This window comes from Rhodnius prolixus, unplaced genomic scaffold (assembly GCF_049639745.1).
Source record: "Rhodnius prolixus isolate KJV_2025 unplaced genomic scaffold, Rpr scaffold_13, whole genome shotgun sequence".
NCBI lineage: Eukaryota > Metazoa > Arthropoda > Insecta > Hemiptera > Reduviidae > Rhodnius > Rhodnius prolixus.
In genome coordinates, this window is record NW_027411583.1 from 3412234 (window position 1) to 3431657 (window position 19424).

At 33.3% G+C, this 19424-nt stretch overlaps 2 protein-coding genes across 3 annotated transcripts in view; both read right to left on the reverse strand.

The window, feature by feature from the left end:
- dlp (glypican dally-like) overlaps positions 1-6142 on the reverse strand; it is a 326011-nt gene extending 319869 nt beyond the window's left edge. Inside the window, exon 1 of the mRNA XM_074115927.1 lies at positions 5420-6142. Within this exon, the coding sequence (XP_073972028.1) occupies positions 5420-5630 (211 nt within the window). The 5' untranslated portion in view covers positions 5631-6142. The remainder of the gene's footprint in view (positions 1-5419) is intronic.
- A 3120-nt stretch (positions 6143-9262) lies between these two features.
- Positions 9263-19208, reverse strand: LOC141447953 (folate transporter 1-like). Of its 2 annotated transcripts, none has more exons than XM_074115940.1 (9): positions 18935-19208; positions 16711-16761; positions 15270-15480; positions 12765-12895; positions 12522-12659; positions 10339-10444; positions 10054-10246; positions 9619-9754; positions 9263-9527 (listed from the first exon to the last, which is right to left on the reverse strand). In XM_074115940.1, exons 1-9 carry the CDS (start codon positions 19058-19060, stop codon positions 9399-9401), a joined length of 1221 nt encoding a protein of 406 aa, XP_073972041.1. In that variant the 5' UTR covers positions 19061-19208; the 3' UTR covers positions 9263-9398. The 2 variants fall into 2 exon arrangements, with proteins under 2 accessions (XP_073972041.1, XP_073972040.1); XM_074115939.1 differs by having other exon boundaries at positions 9264-9527; positions 16591-16761; positions 18935-19207.
- Positions 19209-19424: the final 216 nt, after the last annotated feature.

A 19424-nucleotide genomic window follows, 5' to 3' on the forward strand; every position in this document is an offset into this window, starting at 1 on the left:
CCTAGATGGGTTTCAAAATAGAAGTATAAATCAGTCTTTTGTTGTCCAGAGAGAGTTTCGATCTATCGTCTAAGAGTCTTTTAAGTAGTCGATAGCGTCTGTTTAGTTCTGTTCTTTTAAGTCTAGTGTGGGGATTCCAAGAAAGTTTATTAACGTAAATTGCAAATTTAGAAAGTCATTTGTATCAAAGGCCAAATTTCCTGTTATTATTATTGTTTTATACTTAATTAATACTAAATTTTAGCCAAATAAAGAGCTATAATAGCTTACTATACTAAATACCATGCATATTCATTATGCTCTTGTTTATTTGGTATGGAATTTCTGGAGCAGCAAATGGATTTGTTAATTGAAACTCCAGACAACATTATAATTACATTTATTTGCTATTATCTGCTCAGCAGAAATACGTCATTGTATTTTAATTTCAAATCAAGGCAAATCAAATTAGCGTAGGTTGGTTTTTTTTTTAATGATTTTAGATTTAATAAATAAAAAGAGTTGTAATTAAAAATTTCACTCACTACTCAATCTAAGGCCTCGGTTAAGGCACAAATATAGGATTAATCCCTGATTAGACCTACTGATCGACGCGGGATTAGGTAGGGGTACCGACTGTCTCTGTCTGAAATGTAGAAATCAGGTACCAAGAGAAAACAGGGTAACCAGTTTCTTAGTAATTAAGAAGGAAAAAATCATGAAATAAATAACTTGTCAGAAGGTCCGTTACTCGTAAACATTTTCACCCACTTGGCCGATCGCAATCTCGTATCTGGCAGGTGTTTATCATATTTAATCCTTTTTATCAGTTAAATATTTCAATATTTTCTAATCTATTCAATGCTGAAATTATTTTAGAGAATTGTAGAAGTAAAATATTATTAACTGGTTGCAAAACAACACATTTAACAGACTATGTCTGATTTTAGTCATATTTCACTTGTAAAGAACTTACAAAATTGTACTTATTATCGTGTAACATTATGTAAAAAGGTCCAGCAGAATGGTACGGTACTATTCTCTAATAATTCAGAATATTCATGCAAAAGAATTTTCGAATTAGTGCTGCACGAGAAACGAGACAAATTCGAGACGAGACTTGAGCAACCGAGACCGAGACCGAGACATGATATATATCTCGTCGAGAAATCTCGGTCTCGTCTCGGTTTTTCAAATATTAATTTTTAGCTACAAAATTATAAAATTGTGTTCTTTATTAATAAATAATCATTACGGGTATTGAATTAATTATTAAAAGATACGATTTTATTATATATGCTCAATATTAATACATCTATTTGACTTCGAATTACATAAGTAAAGTAAGCAAAGTAAAGTAATCGCCTATTTTTTCAGGCGGGGCTTTACGTCCAACTACCAATTAGGTGTCGCGGACGGAGGCGACTAGCAAACATACTTTACTGTAAATTTCTCATATTAACCATTAAATAAAATCCAAGGCCTAAGACCGGGAATCGAACCCAGTACCACAATACACATTAGCTTCGCAGGTCTCGCACCGCTCGGCTACCGTGGCGGCCCCCTTCGAATTACCTAATTTTTACCTAAATTCACTAAATTTCACTATTCACATCATTCATTCATTCAATTTCATAAATTTCACTATTAATAATCTAATACTTTGAACTTTGATATTATTTGAATTATATTTTAGAATTAGTGAATTTGAAAAAAAAAGACTATCTATGCATCTAAAAAATATTGCCACAAATTTTCGTTTTTAAGATACACTTTGCCCAAGCATTGATTCATAAAAGAGCTTTTACTGAGTCAGAAGTTAGAGAAGATCTTCTATTGGTCATTATCATCGCAGCTTGCGAAAATAATTTTTCCAATGGCACTGAACTTGCACAGATACTAAAAATATCTTTCGCCATTCTAGACAAATTTTTGAAGGAATTCTCAAGTGTTTTCCACCATTCTAAAATGTCAACGTCTACTGGTGCTTGGTCTAATTTGGTGTAATTAATTATTTCTGTCTTCCATGCTTCGGTGATATTTGCTGATTTTTGAGCAAATGTGCAAAAATATTGATGCAGTCGTCGTCGTCGTCGTCAAAAGGTGAATCACCAGATTCTTTATCTTCACCAACAGCCATAACTAATGGAGCGGGAAGTTTGTTGGGAGGTGTATTTTTTATTTCACGAATCGACTTGTTATAGCAGGCAGATATGTTATTTGGGTCTTTGATTTGGCGCGTTTTTAACATCTTTTTGAAATTATATAAAGATATATAACAGTAATAGTAATATATGATGCATTGAAGTGTAAATAGTTGTCTTCTTTTACACACATTTTCATTACCAATATATAAATTAAAATAATTATTAGAAAATAATAACATTTTTTGAAAAGATTATTAATAGCAAACCGCTTTTAATACTTGAACAAAAATTCAAAAAAACCGAGACCGAGACTTGAGAGACCGAGATCGAGACTGCATAAAGTCTCGCCTCGTCTCGGTCTCGTGCAGCACTATTTCGAATACAAAAAAAAATGTTAATCTTGGATCTGTGAAGCCTCAAATCGTTATTCAAATAATATTAAATTCAGTTTTAAAAAATTTGATAATGATAATACAAAAAAAAAGGTCATTTATAAACCCAATTTTTTAATAATAAGCAAAGATATTTACTTTTTTACGAAATCAAATGCTCAATTTTAAATTTAAATGTTCAAAATAAATGCCAGTAAGGCAGAGGATGTGTGAGAACGAGAATATTTATTTGGCACATTAAAACTTCCTCCCAAAAAACAACTAATCCGGAAGAATAAACTTATCTTAAAAAGTAATTTTACAAAGAGTTTTAAAAGTTATTCTTTTAAAAATAAAAAAAAACAAAATAATGGGGCGAAAGTTTAACCAGTAACCCAGAAAGTCCTTGCTTTTGATGTTTCAAAACAAATTTGGAGAGACGAGTTTCGTAAACAATATTTTGTTTGCCGTAATTTTGGTATTTATATTTATAGATATAGTTGTTTTTTATTTTGAATCTATACTTTTGTGGTTCACTGAATATTAAAATCTGGTATTTTAAAAAAATTCAAATTGTCAGAATTATAAAAAGATAAATATAAGGCAATTTAATCCTTGCTTTTCATAATTATAATGGGACCAGAGGGATCAATTGGGATTGGGACTGAATACATTATACAGAGCGGTTTTTTTTTTTCAGCTTAAGCCTGATCACGTAACGACAATTCTAACTGACCTCATTCTTACATTACCCAAAAATACCATTTTATTAAAATTTATTGCTTATTGTTTGATGAAATAAATAGCATTTCAAGTTTGTTTGAAATTAAAAAATAATAAATTTTTGTAGAGGAAATTGCGTCGAATAAAATTGGATAGATCTTAATGTGTTGCTATGGGATACAAAGGTTTTAAAGAAAACCGTAAATATAGCGATACAAATATGAATATATAGGTTTCGTGACCATAAATTGTTAAGCTTAGGATTCAAGATTGGCGAGGAATCGGTCAAATAAAAAACAACTCGTCTTTTTTGGCCAACGTTTCGACAAATATATTGTCTTTTTCAGGGCCTATGCGGGTTGCATAGCCATGTAAGTTTCAATAATTATAAAGAATTTATTGTATTTTACTGTTTATTATTGTATTACTGATTTTTACTGATTTTCTATGTTACTGACTCTGTTTTGTATTTGTAATATCCAGGCCCTAAAGAAGACTAATATATTTGTCGAAACGTTGGCAAAAAGAAGAGTTGTTTTATTTGACCGATTCCTCGCCAATCTTGAATCCTAAGTATAGCGGTACAATTTGATATTATTACATTATGTGTACTACCAGAGCTTTTGAATCAATAGTTTCTTTTATATCAATAGTGAACTACTTGAATGAATCACTTTTAGTTCACGGAGTAATTGGAGGACAACTCAATAATCTGTATTGTTTCTTCAATCAACCTGCAATCACCACTAAGTCTGTTAAAAGAAGAAAGAAGATATGCTCAGTTTACTGGACGGGGAAATTGAAAATTGATTAAAAAAATAGAAGAAAGATAAGTGCCGAAGTGATTGACAGATCTATGTTTTTATTGAAGGTAAACACAGCCAAGAAGCCAAGTTAAATATAAAGGCCCGAATGGGTGGTGGGGATGAAGAAGAAGAAGAAGTGGAATGAAATGAGTGAAGTAGTGATGCAGGTTGGAGGGCAAGGTCGTCCAGGCATTGCCGCACGGCGACCGGCAGCTCTCCACAGTCCCAAGAGGAGGTATTCTGAACTGAAGAGAGCGTGGGAGTGTAGCCATGAATCGTGATGCCATGGGGGCCACCACAGTCTAGGACTTGCGAGGTTATCTTAAAGGTAAAAACCACACTACTAATAGTTTTATAGTCCTTAGTCTGCAACTTCTTTCCATTTAGATGCGCATTTAATGTATATTTGGAGAAGTTATGTCTGTTTAGTTTAGACGACGTCTCTCGCAGCTTTCCAACAGATTTAACCACAAAATACTTCAGGCCTATTGTTTAGAGTTATGTAATTTATTTAAAATTTGTTAACACCCATAGATTTTATTCTTACAGAATTCTGCGATATTTTTAATCTGAGGGTCTTGAATGAGAGTTGAAAGTAACCAACACCAAAACTATGTCTAGTTTTGAATCTATAAACAAATTGAAAATAGTTTTCTAACTTCAAATTTTAACGGCCGCCTAAAACGGCCCTTTATTACTCATTAAGGAAGTCCTATTAAACAAAGTTTACTAATAAAATTGTTGGAAATTCCGATAAAAATTAAGTTCCACTTCCGTCATAAATTTACATTAAATTGCGAATTTGGGCTAAATATTTTTATTATTGAATTAATGTTATTTGTTTTGAATACGTAAAACTATTTTATTATAAAATAATGAAAATAAATGCTACAATAATATTATTTCGAAGTTTTAAAACGAATTGGTTGGAACCTAAATATTTTTTTAAGGGGCTTGAAAGAAGATGGTAGATTTCGAAGAAATGTAATTGACAACTTTTTTTTGGCGGGTTTACAATTTTCTCAATTTGTTTTTCTCTCACTCATTTTTAATAATAAAATAGGTGATATTTTGGGGTAAAACGAACAAAAAATATTTTTTATTTCTTATCGTCAGTTACGAGTAAGATTTGGATCGTTCAAAAACTCTAGAAATCGCAACAATGTAACTAAGTACATGAAAATTCAAATGAAATACGTTTTAATGATTTTCATTGCAAGACAAATCTACTAATATTCTGATAATGTTTAAAAAAAATTGAGAAAAATATCGATTATAAAAATTAACTATTGATAGCCCACTTTTACGATAACTTATGCATAATTTCACTTTTAATTCTCCAGAAAATTAAAAAATACATTAAAAAAAAAAAAACTATAGACTACTTACTTACCTTTTAATTCTTTTGATGAAGATGACGATGAGGAGGTTGTAGGTACATGTCCATCAATTCCTTTTTCAGCAAAAGTATAGCTGACATTATCACAATTAACTGGCTCTGCTATAGAACTGTTTGTAAATAACAATAAACTTACAATAATTGTAACTGTAATTGATGTTAACTGTTCGTCTAGACTTGACATAGTCTTCTTTGTAGTTGTCATTTCCTGTTTCTTTGTGTTATTTTTTTGGGGGGGAAAACTTTGAAACAAATTTTTGTTTCAATTTTTAATCCTTTATGATTCTGCCACTCCTCTTTATTATAGAAAGGCCGGCCTGTGGCTTAAAAATGATAATATACACCGTAGATCAAGTAATCCGTTAGTAGGAGGTATTTTTATTGTTTCTATTGTAAAGAGGCGGCAGATTAAATGCCTAACCTTAACCAAATATACCACAATAACGGTAACAACATATCTACTACTCAGCACTAATTTCTTCCAATTTCACACTCTATTTTCTTTTTTGTAAAAATAAAAAATAATAATAATAAACAAGACTTTACAAAATGAATAATAAAAAAATATTTAAAAATTAAATAAACCAAAAAAAAAATTTACGCGGAAAAAAGAAAAAACCGAAAAAAAAAGTCCGCTCGGATATCCACGATCAACCACCGATGGTTGGCTTCGGAATGGTGCTTTTTCAACAGCTAGACGTTTGTGAACGTAGTGGGGTTTTGTTGAATGCTCCTGTTAAGAGTGGGGGTAGTTCAGCACTCTACCGTCGGTTATTCATACTACACTAAGAATCAACAAGCGATACTGTTCGCTCGCTGGCTGGCTCTAATCACAAATAAAATTTGTCTTCTCATTCTTTCTGGTAAAATTGTAAAAACATTTATCACGATGGATATTAAAATTAGTTTTAATTTATAAATAAATTTGAACTAAGTGAGTGGGGGGACATATTCCTGAATTTAGGGCCAAGGTATACAATTTCAAAGCATTTTACTTTGGTACAGTTTCCAAAAAACAATTTGCCTGGCTCAAAATCGCTCAGCAATGAGTTTTAATCTGAATTGAAATTCTGCGCAAAAGATTTGTTTGCAAATTTCCAAATCTTTGAGATTTGGGCTGTACAGGTGACCAGTATAACTAATGTCCATAGGCCTACTGTGTGAAGTACATCTAAAGTGGAGTTCAATGACGTATTGGCCAACTTCATATTTTCCATTGTTCTAAAAATCATTACTTTTCTTTGCAATTAAAATGTTATTACTCAGAAAGTTTTAGTTTGAATTCTGTATTCTGATGACACGGTTAGAAAGACAGATAAATTTCCTAAAAATTGATACCATTTCGAAGCATATGTTATTCTCCAAACAGCCTCAATCTTCCTCCCGAATACTGGGAAAAATAAAAGTAATCGAAAATTTTTAAGAAAACTCATTAGGCCCTTACGTGATCATTATGAGACCTAGGTGCTGGCACTTTTTATAAAAGTTATCCTTGTTTAATGGGCTCTCGAACGGTATATCATTTTCCAGGATTCTCTTTATCTTCGTATGAGAAATTACGTTTGTTTTACAAGAAAACGTGTTCACGAGCACACAAGTGTTAATTTATCAAGTTGGTTTAATTCATTGAAAACTCTTTTTAGATGGACCAGTAGTCAATTTTTATAAAGTAGATTGTCTTAAAATAAGGAAGTCAAAGGATACAAATTGCACTTTAAACATTTACTTCTGATCTCACCGAAATATTTGAGAAAATGTTAGAAAATATTTTAAACAAGTGCTTAAACAAAATTAATATAGTTTGTATTTACTCCAAATTACAATTTCACACATAACTGCACTGTTGGAAAAGAAAAGAATTTGAATAAACCTTAACAACCCTTTGAGCCCACAAATAGTGCAATTAAGAGCAATTCAAATACTTGGGCTTTGTCATCAAGGACGCTTCAAGTTAAATTGATGTAAACGCTAAAAGAGCCATCGGCATACTGAACCCCGTATTAAGGAGCGGCAATATTCTGAATATTAGTACCAAAAAGTAGCTTGATACAAAGTATATACTGAGCCCTTGACAAGGCTTTATGGAAAAAGCTTCTGGCCAATGAGATGGACTACTGCAGAAGGGCAGAAAGAATAACAAGGCTTGATAGAGGAATAAACGAAGAAATAAGAAAGAAAATGAACGTTAGGAGGAAAAGAAACTTGGATGGTACGATCATATCAAAAGAATGGTAGATGAGAGAATGGCTAAGGAGATCCTAGACTGGGAAGCTGAAGGTAGAAGAACAAAAGGCAGACAGACAAGGAAACGTGGATAGAGGGCGTCCGAGAAAGCTTCCACAGTTCAGGACTGAGAGATGAGGATATCCGGGATGGATACAGTGGGTTAATTTTTTTGTCTTTTTTTAAATTATCTACATTTTAAATCGGCACATATCATGAAATGATGCAAAGAACCTACACCTTGTTTACCCCAAAAGTGATTTTCATAGAAATATATACAAAAAAAAACAAAAACAAATACGAGGGTCGTTTGAAAAGTCCGTGCAAAGTCAGAGAGATAGCACTACTGGCGCATATCGAGGTTATGTTTAGTTAGTAGCATCTCTTGGAAGAACACTCACCAAGTTTCAGCCAAATCGGTCTATTTCTTTGTGTTTGGCATTCGTTTGAATCGAGGAAGTCGAGTGATTTTCAAAAAATGGACGAAAAAGAATTTCGTGTGTTGATTAAAAACTACTTTATGAAAGGCAAAACGCCTCAGGAGACTAAAGAGAAGCTTGATAAACATTATGGTGACTCTGCATCTTCGATTAGAACAGTTTATAAGTGGTTTCAAAATTTTCGGAGTAGCCATATGGGCACAAGTGACGCTGAACGTTCTGGACGCCCTGTTGAGGTTACTACTCCAGAAATCATTGATAAAATCCATGATATGGTGATGGATGACAGAAGGGTGAAGGTGCGTGAGATTGCTAGTGCTGTGGGCATCTCGAATGAACGGGTACATAATATTTTGCATCAACATTTGGACATGACAAAGCTATCCGCAAGATGGGTGCCGCGATTGCTCACGCTTGACCAAAAATGAAATCGTGTTTGCAGCTGTTCCAGAAGAATCCGCAGGACTTTAAGCGTCGTTTCGTCACTGTGGATGAAACATGGATACATCACTACACTCCTGAGACCAAAGAACAATCTAAACAATTGGTTACCAAGGGGGAATCTGCGCCAAAAAAAGCGAAAAGATTTTGGCGACTGTCTTTTGGGATTCGCAAGGAATAATCCTCATCGACTATCTGGAAAAGGGTAAAACTATTACAGGTGCATATTATTCATCGTTATTGGACCGTTTGAAAACCGAGCTGCAAGAAAAACGCCCACGATTGGCCCACAAAAAAGTCCTTTTCCATCACGACAACGCACCAGCTCACACCTCAGCAGTTGTGGTCGCAAAATTAATGGAAATAGGGTTCCAACTCGTTTCACATCCCCCCCTATTCTCCAGACTTGGCTCCCTCGGACTACTATCTGTTCCCCAATATGAAGAAATGGCTGGCGGGAAAAAGATTTTATTCAAACGAGGAGGTGATTGCAGAAACGAATGGCTATTTTTCAGACTTGGACAAATCCTATTATTCTGAAGGGATCAACAAACTAGTGCAGCGTTGGACGAAGTGTATAAGCCTAAAAGGAGACTATGTTGAAAAATAAAAAAGGTTTACCCCAATAAATTAAGTAGTTTTTATTTTTGCACGGACTTTTCAAACGACCCTCGTATACCAAACATAATTATCAAAAAATTAACATTTTCGAACCCAGGATGCCTTAAAAACTATAAATAAATCATTTCTTTATTGATAAATGTTTAGGTAATGTCAAATTTATTTATAAAAAAAATGAAAGACAAGGAAGTTCTGTACAATATTTGAGTGAATACTCTTAGAATAAATTGAAATACATAAAAATCCTTCTAGGTTTGCACTTCGTCTGTAATTGTAACCGACCTATTGGACGAACAACGTCTCCTTATATACGTCACCATTGTTTTCAAACCAAAAATTAAACCAAGAACTATAAAATAACCACTGTACACTACAAACTGAAATGAAAAGAATAAGTAATTATTTATTTATTAATAAAATATTTAATAAATTCATGAATAAAGAATTAAGATAATGATATTCTTGTACCTGCATTCTAATTGGTAATTTTAAGGTATTTATAACAATTATTGTTAAAATACTTTGTAGTACTAATGCTACAAATGTTGTAAATCCAAAAATTAATCCATAACTGTCCTGGTTAACGTGTTTGGCTACTTCAGAACTGTAAATAAATAGTATATGGATTGTTACCAACAAAAAAAAATCGCATTTTTTTAGAAAATGCTTTTACCAATTTTGATCGATATTTCTGCTAGATTGCAATTTCTTTAATTAAATTTTTTTTGCGATTATTGCATTATTAACAAAAAAAAATAGATCGATTGACTATTAGTCGATTGTGTGGACTCTATAAGCTGCACACTTTATTCTTAATCAAACCAATGAATCAGTCGACCTACAATCGATCTCATATATATATCTAGTCAAATATTTTACAAAAATTTATGTAATTAGACTTACTTTGAAACCGTGATCATTGAATGATATATCATGGCATACACAACTTTTGTGCCATATGCCACCCAGATCGATGGAGTTTCTGCCATGACCATTAATAATATACCGATACCAATGGAACAGATGAATAATACTAATTCACCATAAACGGACCAATCGACCATCAGTTTACCGAAACAAAAAGCGGAAATAGCACCTTAAAGAGAAAGAAAATCTATAAATAAATTTCTATCAATAAAAATAATTGCTAATTATAACATTTATTATTGAGCATGTTAATGAGCATACTAGCTATAGTGTAGGCTGCTTCAGTCGCACCGTTTAGTTTAGTATAATATTTGGTTCCTTCATCTTTCAAAATCTCTTCCCACAGTAACTGAATGTAAGAGAGGATCTGGAAATTTTTATCACAAATTTGGTTAGATTCTTTTCAGCCAATTCCATGGATCATTCCATTGGCCCAGAGATTGATTTGCTGCAAACCAGTTATCTCAGCTCCTTCGCCCATCTCTGGGAAAGATAATTTGTTCCTGCAAACAGTGTTTCAAATATTGTATGATTATGAACGACGTCCAATTCTGTTCGGGCTGCCAGATCGTTGTATTTAAAAGAGGCTGACTGCTGTGAATGGGCTGTCTCTTTTTCTTGCGAGAGCGTTAGATTTCTGTTCAATTTAAACTTGTCAATTATAGCTGTGCAGTAAAGACATCAAAAGACCGAACTCTGTGGAGGCAAGTTAAGGTTTTATTTGATGATCTTAAAAAAGTAATCGCCTATTTTTTCAGGCGGGGCTTAACGTCCAACTACCAATTAGGTGTCGTGGACGGAGGCGAATAGCAAACGTACTTTACTGTAAATTTCTTTTATTAACCATTAAATAAAATCCAAGGCCTAAAGACCGGGAATCGAACCCAGTACCACAATACATATTAGCTTTGCAGATCTCGCCTCTAACCGCTCGGCTACCGTGGCGCCTTTATTTGATGATCTTAAATGCTTACTTATGTAAAAAAAATTAAAGTAAAGAATATCTGCCTCCAAGTAGAAAGTGAAGATAAATTATTTAAGGCGGTGTAAATGATAATAGTGGGAAATGAAAAAGAAGATTTATTAGAGGATTAAGAAGGATGTAACAGTGCGCAGAACTTGGGAAAAAAAGAGGGAATATCCTTTTGAAGGAGGAAGAGAAGTGGACGGTTCGGGTTACCAAGGACCAAGAGACAAAAATCCTCTCATTTAATAAGAGCAGGACACTTTACTCCATTATTAATGGAGAACACCTGCTTACTTAGCTTAAATTTGCACCAACCAGCAGAAGTGAAATTAGTGGATAAGGCTCTTAAAAGAAAACGATAGGCTTAAGATATATCACCAAGGAGGTGAAAAGCATTCAGAAGAAAGTTTTCTAGTGAGGAAATTAAAAAGGTGTCAATATTTTAGGCGAACTAAGGATAAGCAGAGGAAAATAAGTAAATGGTCGAACTAAAAGAAAAGGAGAAGAAGAGAACATTCTAAAGTTGAGACTGAGAGCTTGAAGGATACGGTCGGCCCAATTCGGTGAGCAGAGTGGAAGAACCAAGTGGAAAACGGAAAGCTATCCTGTCCTAGAAAAGGCAGCTGGTTGAGGTTTCGTATATAAGACTTAATTTGATGAGAAACTACATCTTTGAATGATCAAGAAGGCTATCCTCGTCTTTCCAGAAGAGCTACGTATTGCTCCCACTTCTATGTCCAATCATATAACTTAGAAAATTTGTATTTTCATGGCTAGCAACCATTAAAATAAGAAACAGAAATCATCAGTTGGGTGTCCAAATGATTACTAGTTTACATTCTTTGCTTTTCGGTGCTCATCCTGAAGATATGTGGAAATCCGATTAGAATTAATAGAAAAAACAGGCATACCCTATGAACAGATGAAAGCAACTGACATTATTTATGCCCACTTCGTCTATTTACTGATCAGGCTGTCGTGGACGAAGGCCACTAGTAAACATACTTTATTCTGTAAATTCCTTTTATTAACCACTAAATAAAAAAAATGCAAAGCTTAGACCGGGAATCGAACTTACTACACCACAATATACAAGTATAATAGCTATAAAGGCCTTGCCTATAAACGCTCGGCTACCGTGGCGCCTTTAAAATTTTTGAATTAGCAGCTATCATGCATCTCAGGTGATCCACACCTGTGATTATTACATTTCTACGTTGCAATTAATACTGTCTCTTTTAATATTAGTAATGATACAAGTTTTATGTTTTTTTAGCACTTTAGTATAACATCATTTTTGTAAACAAACGTATTTGGATGGAGTTTTTAAAGTTTGCTACCAAATTATTGTATTGTAGATTATAATATCTTTAGAAAGAGCTACACTCTTAATTTAGAATATTATATTAATATAGATTTTATTCATGAAACAAAATTGAAACCACTAAAATTATGGTTAAATTGAAAAATAATTTACCTGGTAGTAACCACAAGTGGCCAAAGCCCACCAGAACGCCCATTTAACCACATATAGGTTGGTAAAAGCAGTTTTAAAATCAATCCACAATAATTGAAAACCTCCAATAATTTTGTTTTGTGAAACGTTTCTGTAATTCTAGAATTCAAAAAAATGGGAAAATATATTTATATGTATATTATATACGTATATTTAAATAAATAAATAATATTTTTGTTTTAATTTCCAGTGTAAACTACTAACTTGGTGGTAAAGATTGTCTGTACTATGTGAATCAACAACAGCGGCAGTTTCTGGCTGTTCAGTCTTATTGAAATAGAGACTCTGCGACACAGAAGGTAAGAATAATGCCCAGATCAATGAGCACAGCATACCTACAAAGTGAAGTATTCACAGTGTATGTTAGTATTCCTCTGATAATGTGCCCATTTTCAGGCTTGAAATCAGGCTAAAAATAACTTATTTGCTTGCGGCATAGATTTTTAGCAAGAAGTATTCTTTAATTATATTGGCCAGACTCTATTTTCTTTTAAAAAAGTTTTTCACGCTTCAATCTCGTGTTATATTTGCCGTGTAGCTAGGGTTATTTTTGGTTATTTTAAATACATTTTCCCTTAGGTATAATAATTTTATAGTTTAGTGTGTTCTACATATGTACTGGTAGAAGGTTACGATTAAAGCTGAAAACTCCTAAGATCTGCAGTTACGTATGTACTCGTATGTTGTAAATATTGTGAATAAAGATCTAATTTACAAAATAGAGTCTTTTGGCATTTTTTTTAAAAAACGACGCCGTAGATTTGTATTTAACGTTGTAACATCAATTAATTACACAAGAAAGAGAAAGATTATTGTCATTTTCATTCATAAATCTTCCTTCCCTTTAGACTAATGAAAAGCGGTCACCTAAATAAAGATGACCAGTGCCAATAATTATTACAGATGCATTACTAGAATTTTTCTTTTTTGCTCCCACGAAAATGCATCACTTGCTAATTTTTAAATCTAATTGTATCGCTTAGGATACAACTTTAATCACTTTCCTATTGAGGCTCTTACTGAGAACATATTTGCAAAGTAATTTAGGCTGTAATAATCGCTTAGCTTGAAGCAAAACATTAATAATTGAGCCATTCACTTCACAAATAGATTATACTCCACATTTTTTTTGAAATATCTTAAATTTAAGTGTCCAAAGCATTTGGTTCAGTTATAGCTTTTTATATTTATAATAAATTTCCCAAATAATGAATATTAACACCATTAAATGACAAAAATTTTGCTGGTCATTGAATATTGAATAATTTATTTCAGATGCCATTTTGTTTAACTCCTTGCTCTAGCGTAAATCGTAGCAATAATTCAACTCAAATTCCAGTAGCAGGCGCTGGAATGATAACCGTAAATTTATTTGAATTTAAATTATAAATGGAATTTCAAACAAACAATGTAGAGTATTTCATCGCATTTGTCCATTTTTTTGGTTTTATGGAGTTTGTGAACGGCTTAATTAACAGTTCTTAATAATTAAGTACCATTTGAGCCTATGAGTCGATTCGATGGGTTGTGAAACAGGCTATATTCTGATAAGTATGTAGTCATTATTTACTAAATGCCCCAGCATTAACGATAAATGAGGTGGCACTAACTGCATATCATAAATTCCTATCTATCGTAAGAAAGATTTTATTAAAAAAAATATGTTATTGATGCTCCTATCTCTAAAGTGTCACTTCAAAGTATTTTGTTAGTTTTTTAATTTCTTTTTTCATGAGCAAAAAAAAATAATCTGTTAAAGATTACACCAACGAATTTGTTAATTTAAATGTGAAAATTATTTAAATTAAATTAAATTTACTAACATCCTCCTTGAACTAGGCCCTTCCCACGCTAAAATCTACCTTAATTTATTACATTCCATAATCTTTCTTAATAACGTCTTGATGTGCGACAGACAGACATGCACACAAACTCGTTATCACCCACACGATTCGACATCATTGTAAAACAGCTTTGAAAGATCGAGAAATCATTAAATTCTAATTTAAAATTTAAATAAGTAAGATTATTAAAATACGAGAGGGGTAAGAATTTGATTTTGTTCTACCTACCGCTTAGAATTCATTTTGCTGCCCATTAACAGCAAACTCTTCCTTAATATTTATTTAATAGAGCATTAGTTGTATCTTCTCCAGTTTGAGGAAAATTCAGAATTTTGCGAGGAACAAATAAGCTGAAAACAACTTCTCATTGTGTCCCCATTTTCAGTCTATCCTCTACAAATTTTGAAGGAGGAGAGGAATATGTATAAAAGGAATATCTTATATCCAATGGGGGTCAGAAGGGATAAGGCCAGTCGCAAATTTAGCTGTTGGAAAAACCCTAATAATAATAATAATAAAATTCCAGGGATGGGATTAGCTATGCGGTTAGCGTATTGGATTCCCACGCGGAGGTCCCGGTTTCGAATCCACCTGCTGGCCCTTAGATTTTTCTCTTCCCAGCAGCTTCTTACAGCTCACTGTCCGGTGATTGGACAGTGTTGTCTGTAAAGAGGGAACTCTGTCCGGAGGCTGGCAGTGCACTGAAAAAAAGCACGCGGGCGCCAATAACCTGAGGATGTAGACGTGCCTTAAATAATTAAAATAATAATAATAAACTTCTGGCTGGCAGTACCTATGGATGAAATCGCCCGCTCTAATGTAACCTAGATTGCTAAAAAAATTCGATGTAAATAAGTAATCATACCTCCTAAAGTAAAAAAATTCAAAATATAATACGAGAAATTCGTTAAGACCAAAATCTGTGAGACAACACCGGAAACAGCTCTTCCGACCAGGTAGGCTGCTCTGGTATGGCCACTGACTTCTTGATAATGCACCTTATCAACTTTGGCGTAGATGTAAGTATAGTACGCTACTTCGCAAGACATGAATAATCCATAAAGTACTTCTACGACCTGTGAAAAAAAAGGAAATTGTCATTCTAAAAAATTAGGTGCTGGTACAGCTTACACCCAAATCCATCTGCCTTCTTCATTGACATGTCCTCAGCCTTGAAATCATCACATCAGATTTTTTTTTTTTCTTCATAATGATGTCTTCTCCAACAATCACCTCGGATTAATCCATAGATCGGTCTCAAGATCTTTCTTTTGGACATCCTGCTTTATTTTGTCCTTGAGTCCATGTTTCCGCACCATATCTCCTTACCAGTATTTGGGTTTTTGTGGAACAAAAATTTTTTTTTCCTGGTTTGCTCTTCATGTGACTCTTGCTAACCCACAAATAGAACCTACTAGACGCTAATATTTTCTGCCTAATTTCTTGTTGTCCGTTTTCGCCAGGTGAATTTGGACTAGACCTGCTCGAAGGTCTCTTCAGAGAGCGAACTCTTGGATATCATGTATTGCGTCTAGTTTTCGCGGACAAATATGCCCATATTTTGGGCGGCTCTTTCCTACTCCCTACGTACATGCCATCACCAACAATTTTGCCAGTTTTGGAACTGACTTATTTAATATTAGTCCTGACCTGTTTGTTCCAAAAAAACCGGGACTGCCTTTACTAGCGGTCATATTGAACAGCAAACTGGCAAGAGCTTCCCTTAGCGTTTCCAAGATGAAAACGTAAAGATATTTTGAATATAACTTGGCTTTTCCATTTTGTTTCCTTAACTAGTCCAACTAGGTTAAAATTTAGCTCTTAACATTTATTGCGTATAATGCTGTTCTGCCCTTGGTATCGTATAGTATAAAAACAATAATTGCCTAAACAAAAAACAATAAATTGATCCATAATACCATGGAATGAATGAATTGTTGTATGAATTTAATTTCAATATGGTACGATTTGAACTTCCTAAATTCTCAGACTGATATTCCTCAATCATAGTTTCAGCGAGTTCAGTTACTCTTCCAGTCAAGAGATCGGAGAAAGCCTTGAACGCAGCAAACTGAATCCTTTAAAATTGATTCGCCAAAACGGTAATGTATAAACCAAAACCACATAAACAAAATGTACTGGTTTTAAAATAATTTTCACAAAATTATTATCATAAAAATATTTACCTGCATGGCAAACAATGTTCTGCAAAATATTAGCATTAGATATATAATTACACCAGAGAGACTGTTTATTATAATAATCGGTTTGTAGCGTAACAGATCTGTTATTAGGAATATAATTACCAAAAGCGCCATTGAAGAGTAAATTGCTACTGGATAAATTTCATTGGAAATCTGTAACAAAAATTTAAATAAAAGATGTATCTAAAATGCTAATAATTGTTAAAACACGCGACATTTGGTGTAAAAATAGAAAAGAAAAACAGACTAAATACAAAGTTAATGTGGGTAGAGGTTATAAATTGATAAGGTTTGCTAGAAATAAATATTTAAACATCATAATTTAAAATCTACTAGTGTAAACAAAGGTTTGTAAACTAATTCAGTTTTTAATCGGTGAATTGGTGACAAGTGGACGAGTGTCCTTGATAATAAAATTACTTAATGATGGAATCATTTTATCTAGAAATAGTAACTGCCAACAAAAAAAAAAAAAATCCCAAATTAACCTCAAAAATTCCCAAAACAAATTTACCTATGAAGAGAATTTTCGAAAATAATCTCTGGAAAAGTGAAAAATCTTGTCAGCAACTTTCTAAAAACTTAGAATTTAGCCAACACATTTTTTTTTCTCGCCTTTATAACCTAAAACTTGTACACAGAAATTGTACTTAAAGGTAAGTACCAATCTACCAATTGAATCTGTCTTGTAAATGCCTATTTCTCTAGGCCGGCTTTACATCTAACTACTGATAAAGAGTTGTGAGATAGCTAACATTGTTTACTTTAAAGTTCATTAGAACACATTAAATAAAAATCAAATCATTAGACTGGGAATCGAACCCAATACAGCAATATTTCTTAGCTTTGCGTGCCTCGCTTCAAACCGTTTGCCTTCTGAATGGTATCTTTCATAATTAGATTAAAAACTTCAAGATCTTTTTTTTTTATGAAAAGCCCTCGAACACTTCGACATCTGTAGACACGTCATTGTTCTGAGAGAGAGAAAGAGAAAATGCATTCCACAAAGATACCTCGATAAAAAGTATTGAGCTTTAGATTATTAACAAAAACGAATTCACTCACTCAAGGCTCCGAAAAATTAATAAATCCACTTTCTCAGATGCTCATTTGCAATAATAAGAAATGATGTTTTGGCTACCAGCCTCAAAATCCAATAGTTACCATACTTTTTTTATTTTTACACGAACATATCAGTTAGATTGTTCAAGAGCATTGTAATAGTTCCATTACTCTAATACCACTTTTGATTGGATTTATCTTCGAACAGTTTCCTGTAAAGCCTAATCTATGCCCTGACCATAAACGGACAATGACATCAGGTCAAATTTATTGAACATTTGTCTTTCATTGGTGGGTTAGGCTGCTGGCTAGATCAGAATTCTAACTCCGATCGGTCCTAAAGCAGTTGTAGACCTGTCGTTTAAACGTGCTTGTTGAGTTTCCAAAAAGTGAATACTCATAATATGGCCTCGTACTGTATACGAGGTCTGTAAATTAAGTAATGAGACTGATTTTTTTAAAATGCTGATTTGTTTTTTCGATATCCACGGAATCGTCCTCAAAGAGTTTCTACCTTAAGATCAAACGGTCAATCAACACTTTTACCAAGAGGTTCTTAAAAAACTTCGAAAAAGGGTCATTCGTGTGAGACCAGACATCAAGAACAAGTGGGTGTTGCATCACGATAATGCTCCTTGTCACACAGCAATTTCAATAAACGAGTTTTTGGCCAGTAAAAACATTCGTGTGGCTCCTCAGCCTCCTTATTCGCCTGACTTGAGTCCTTGTGACTTTTTTCTCTTCCCGAAGTTGAAAAATCACCTCAAGGGGACTCATTTTGGGATAGTCGAAAACATTCAAACAGCTGTAACCGACCAGCTGAAGGCTATTCCAGTATCGGAGTTCGAGCACTGCTAATGAGGAGTGGAAGAAACGTCTCCAGCGCTGTGTGGCTTCAGAAGGAAGTTATTTTGAAGGTGACAATATAGAATTGTAATTCTTTTTGAATTAAAAAATTTAAAAAAATCAGTCTCATTACTAAATTTACAGACCTCGTACTTATCATAACATACCCATCATGCATTTGACAAAACTTAACAGACACACGGAATTGAAGAAAAGTGACTTGGAGGATAAAAGCTGGCAATTACTTGGCGGCTAATCTATCATTACAATGGCTTAACAAACAGTTCCTTGAAACCAAGCAATAAGTTGTCTCGTAACAACAAAATTAATAAAAATATCTCTCTTAAAGAAACAGAAGCATTTAGTAAAAATGGTATGAATGACCAGTTCCACTTTATGTTTAAAAATAGATTTTTACCTCATCTCTGGTGAAATTCATTGGAGGATTGTTAAGATATTTCGTCACAAACGGTTCAGATGGACGAAATTCTTTTAAAATTCCATACACACAAAGAAGTAGCGAAATTTTCTGCCATTGTTCCATTTTTATTTAGCTATTTGTTGTAAAAATACACTACTTTAAATTTATTTTAAATTGTTTTTATAAATCTTTTGTTTACAAAATAAATAAATACACTCTCTGCAAACGATCAACGTTAGCAGTCTGTTGATGACTGAACAAATCACTTGTGTGACGCAAGATATGGGAAATGACCACTCCACATTATACAGATGGTATGTAGTAGAGTGGGGAATGTGTAAATTGGAGATAGATTTCCTGTAGAATTTCTATGCAACTTTGTGTTATATTTTTTATTGAAATCTGCGGATGATTTTGATATTCTATCATACAGCAGCTTTACTTTAACAAGAGTTTTAATATTAAGTCAGTTTCCACATTTAATTGA

Bases quoted from the DNA above. Each gene is read 5' to 3' on its own strand.
- LOC141447953 (XM_074115939.1), bottom strand. From the start codon at position 19,060: ATGGAACAATGGCAGAAAATTTCGCTACTTCTTTGTGTGTATGGAATT. The intron at 12,896-15,269 runs GTATGATTACTT...TTCACTTTGTAG, and splicing joins GAATTTTTTTACTTTAGGAG to GTATGCTGTGCTCATTGATC. The intron at 10,445-12,521 runs GTAAATTATTTT...AAAAATTTCCAG, and splicing joins CCACTTGTGGTTACTACCAG to ATCCTCTCTTACATTCAGTT.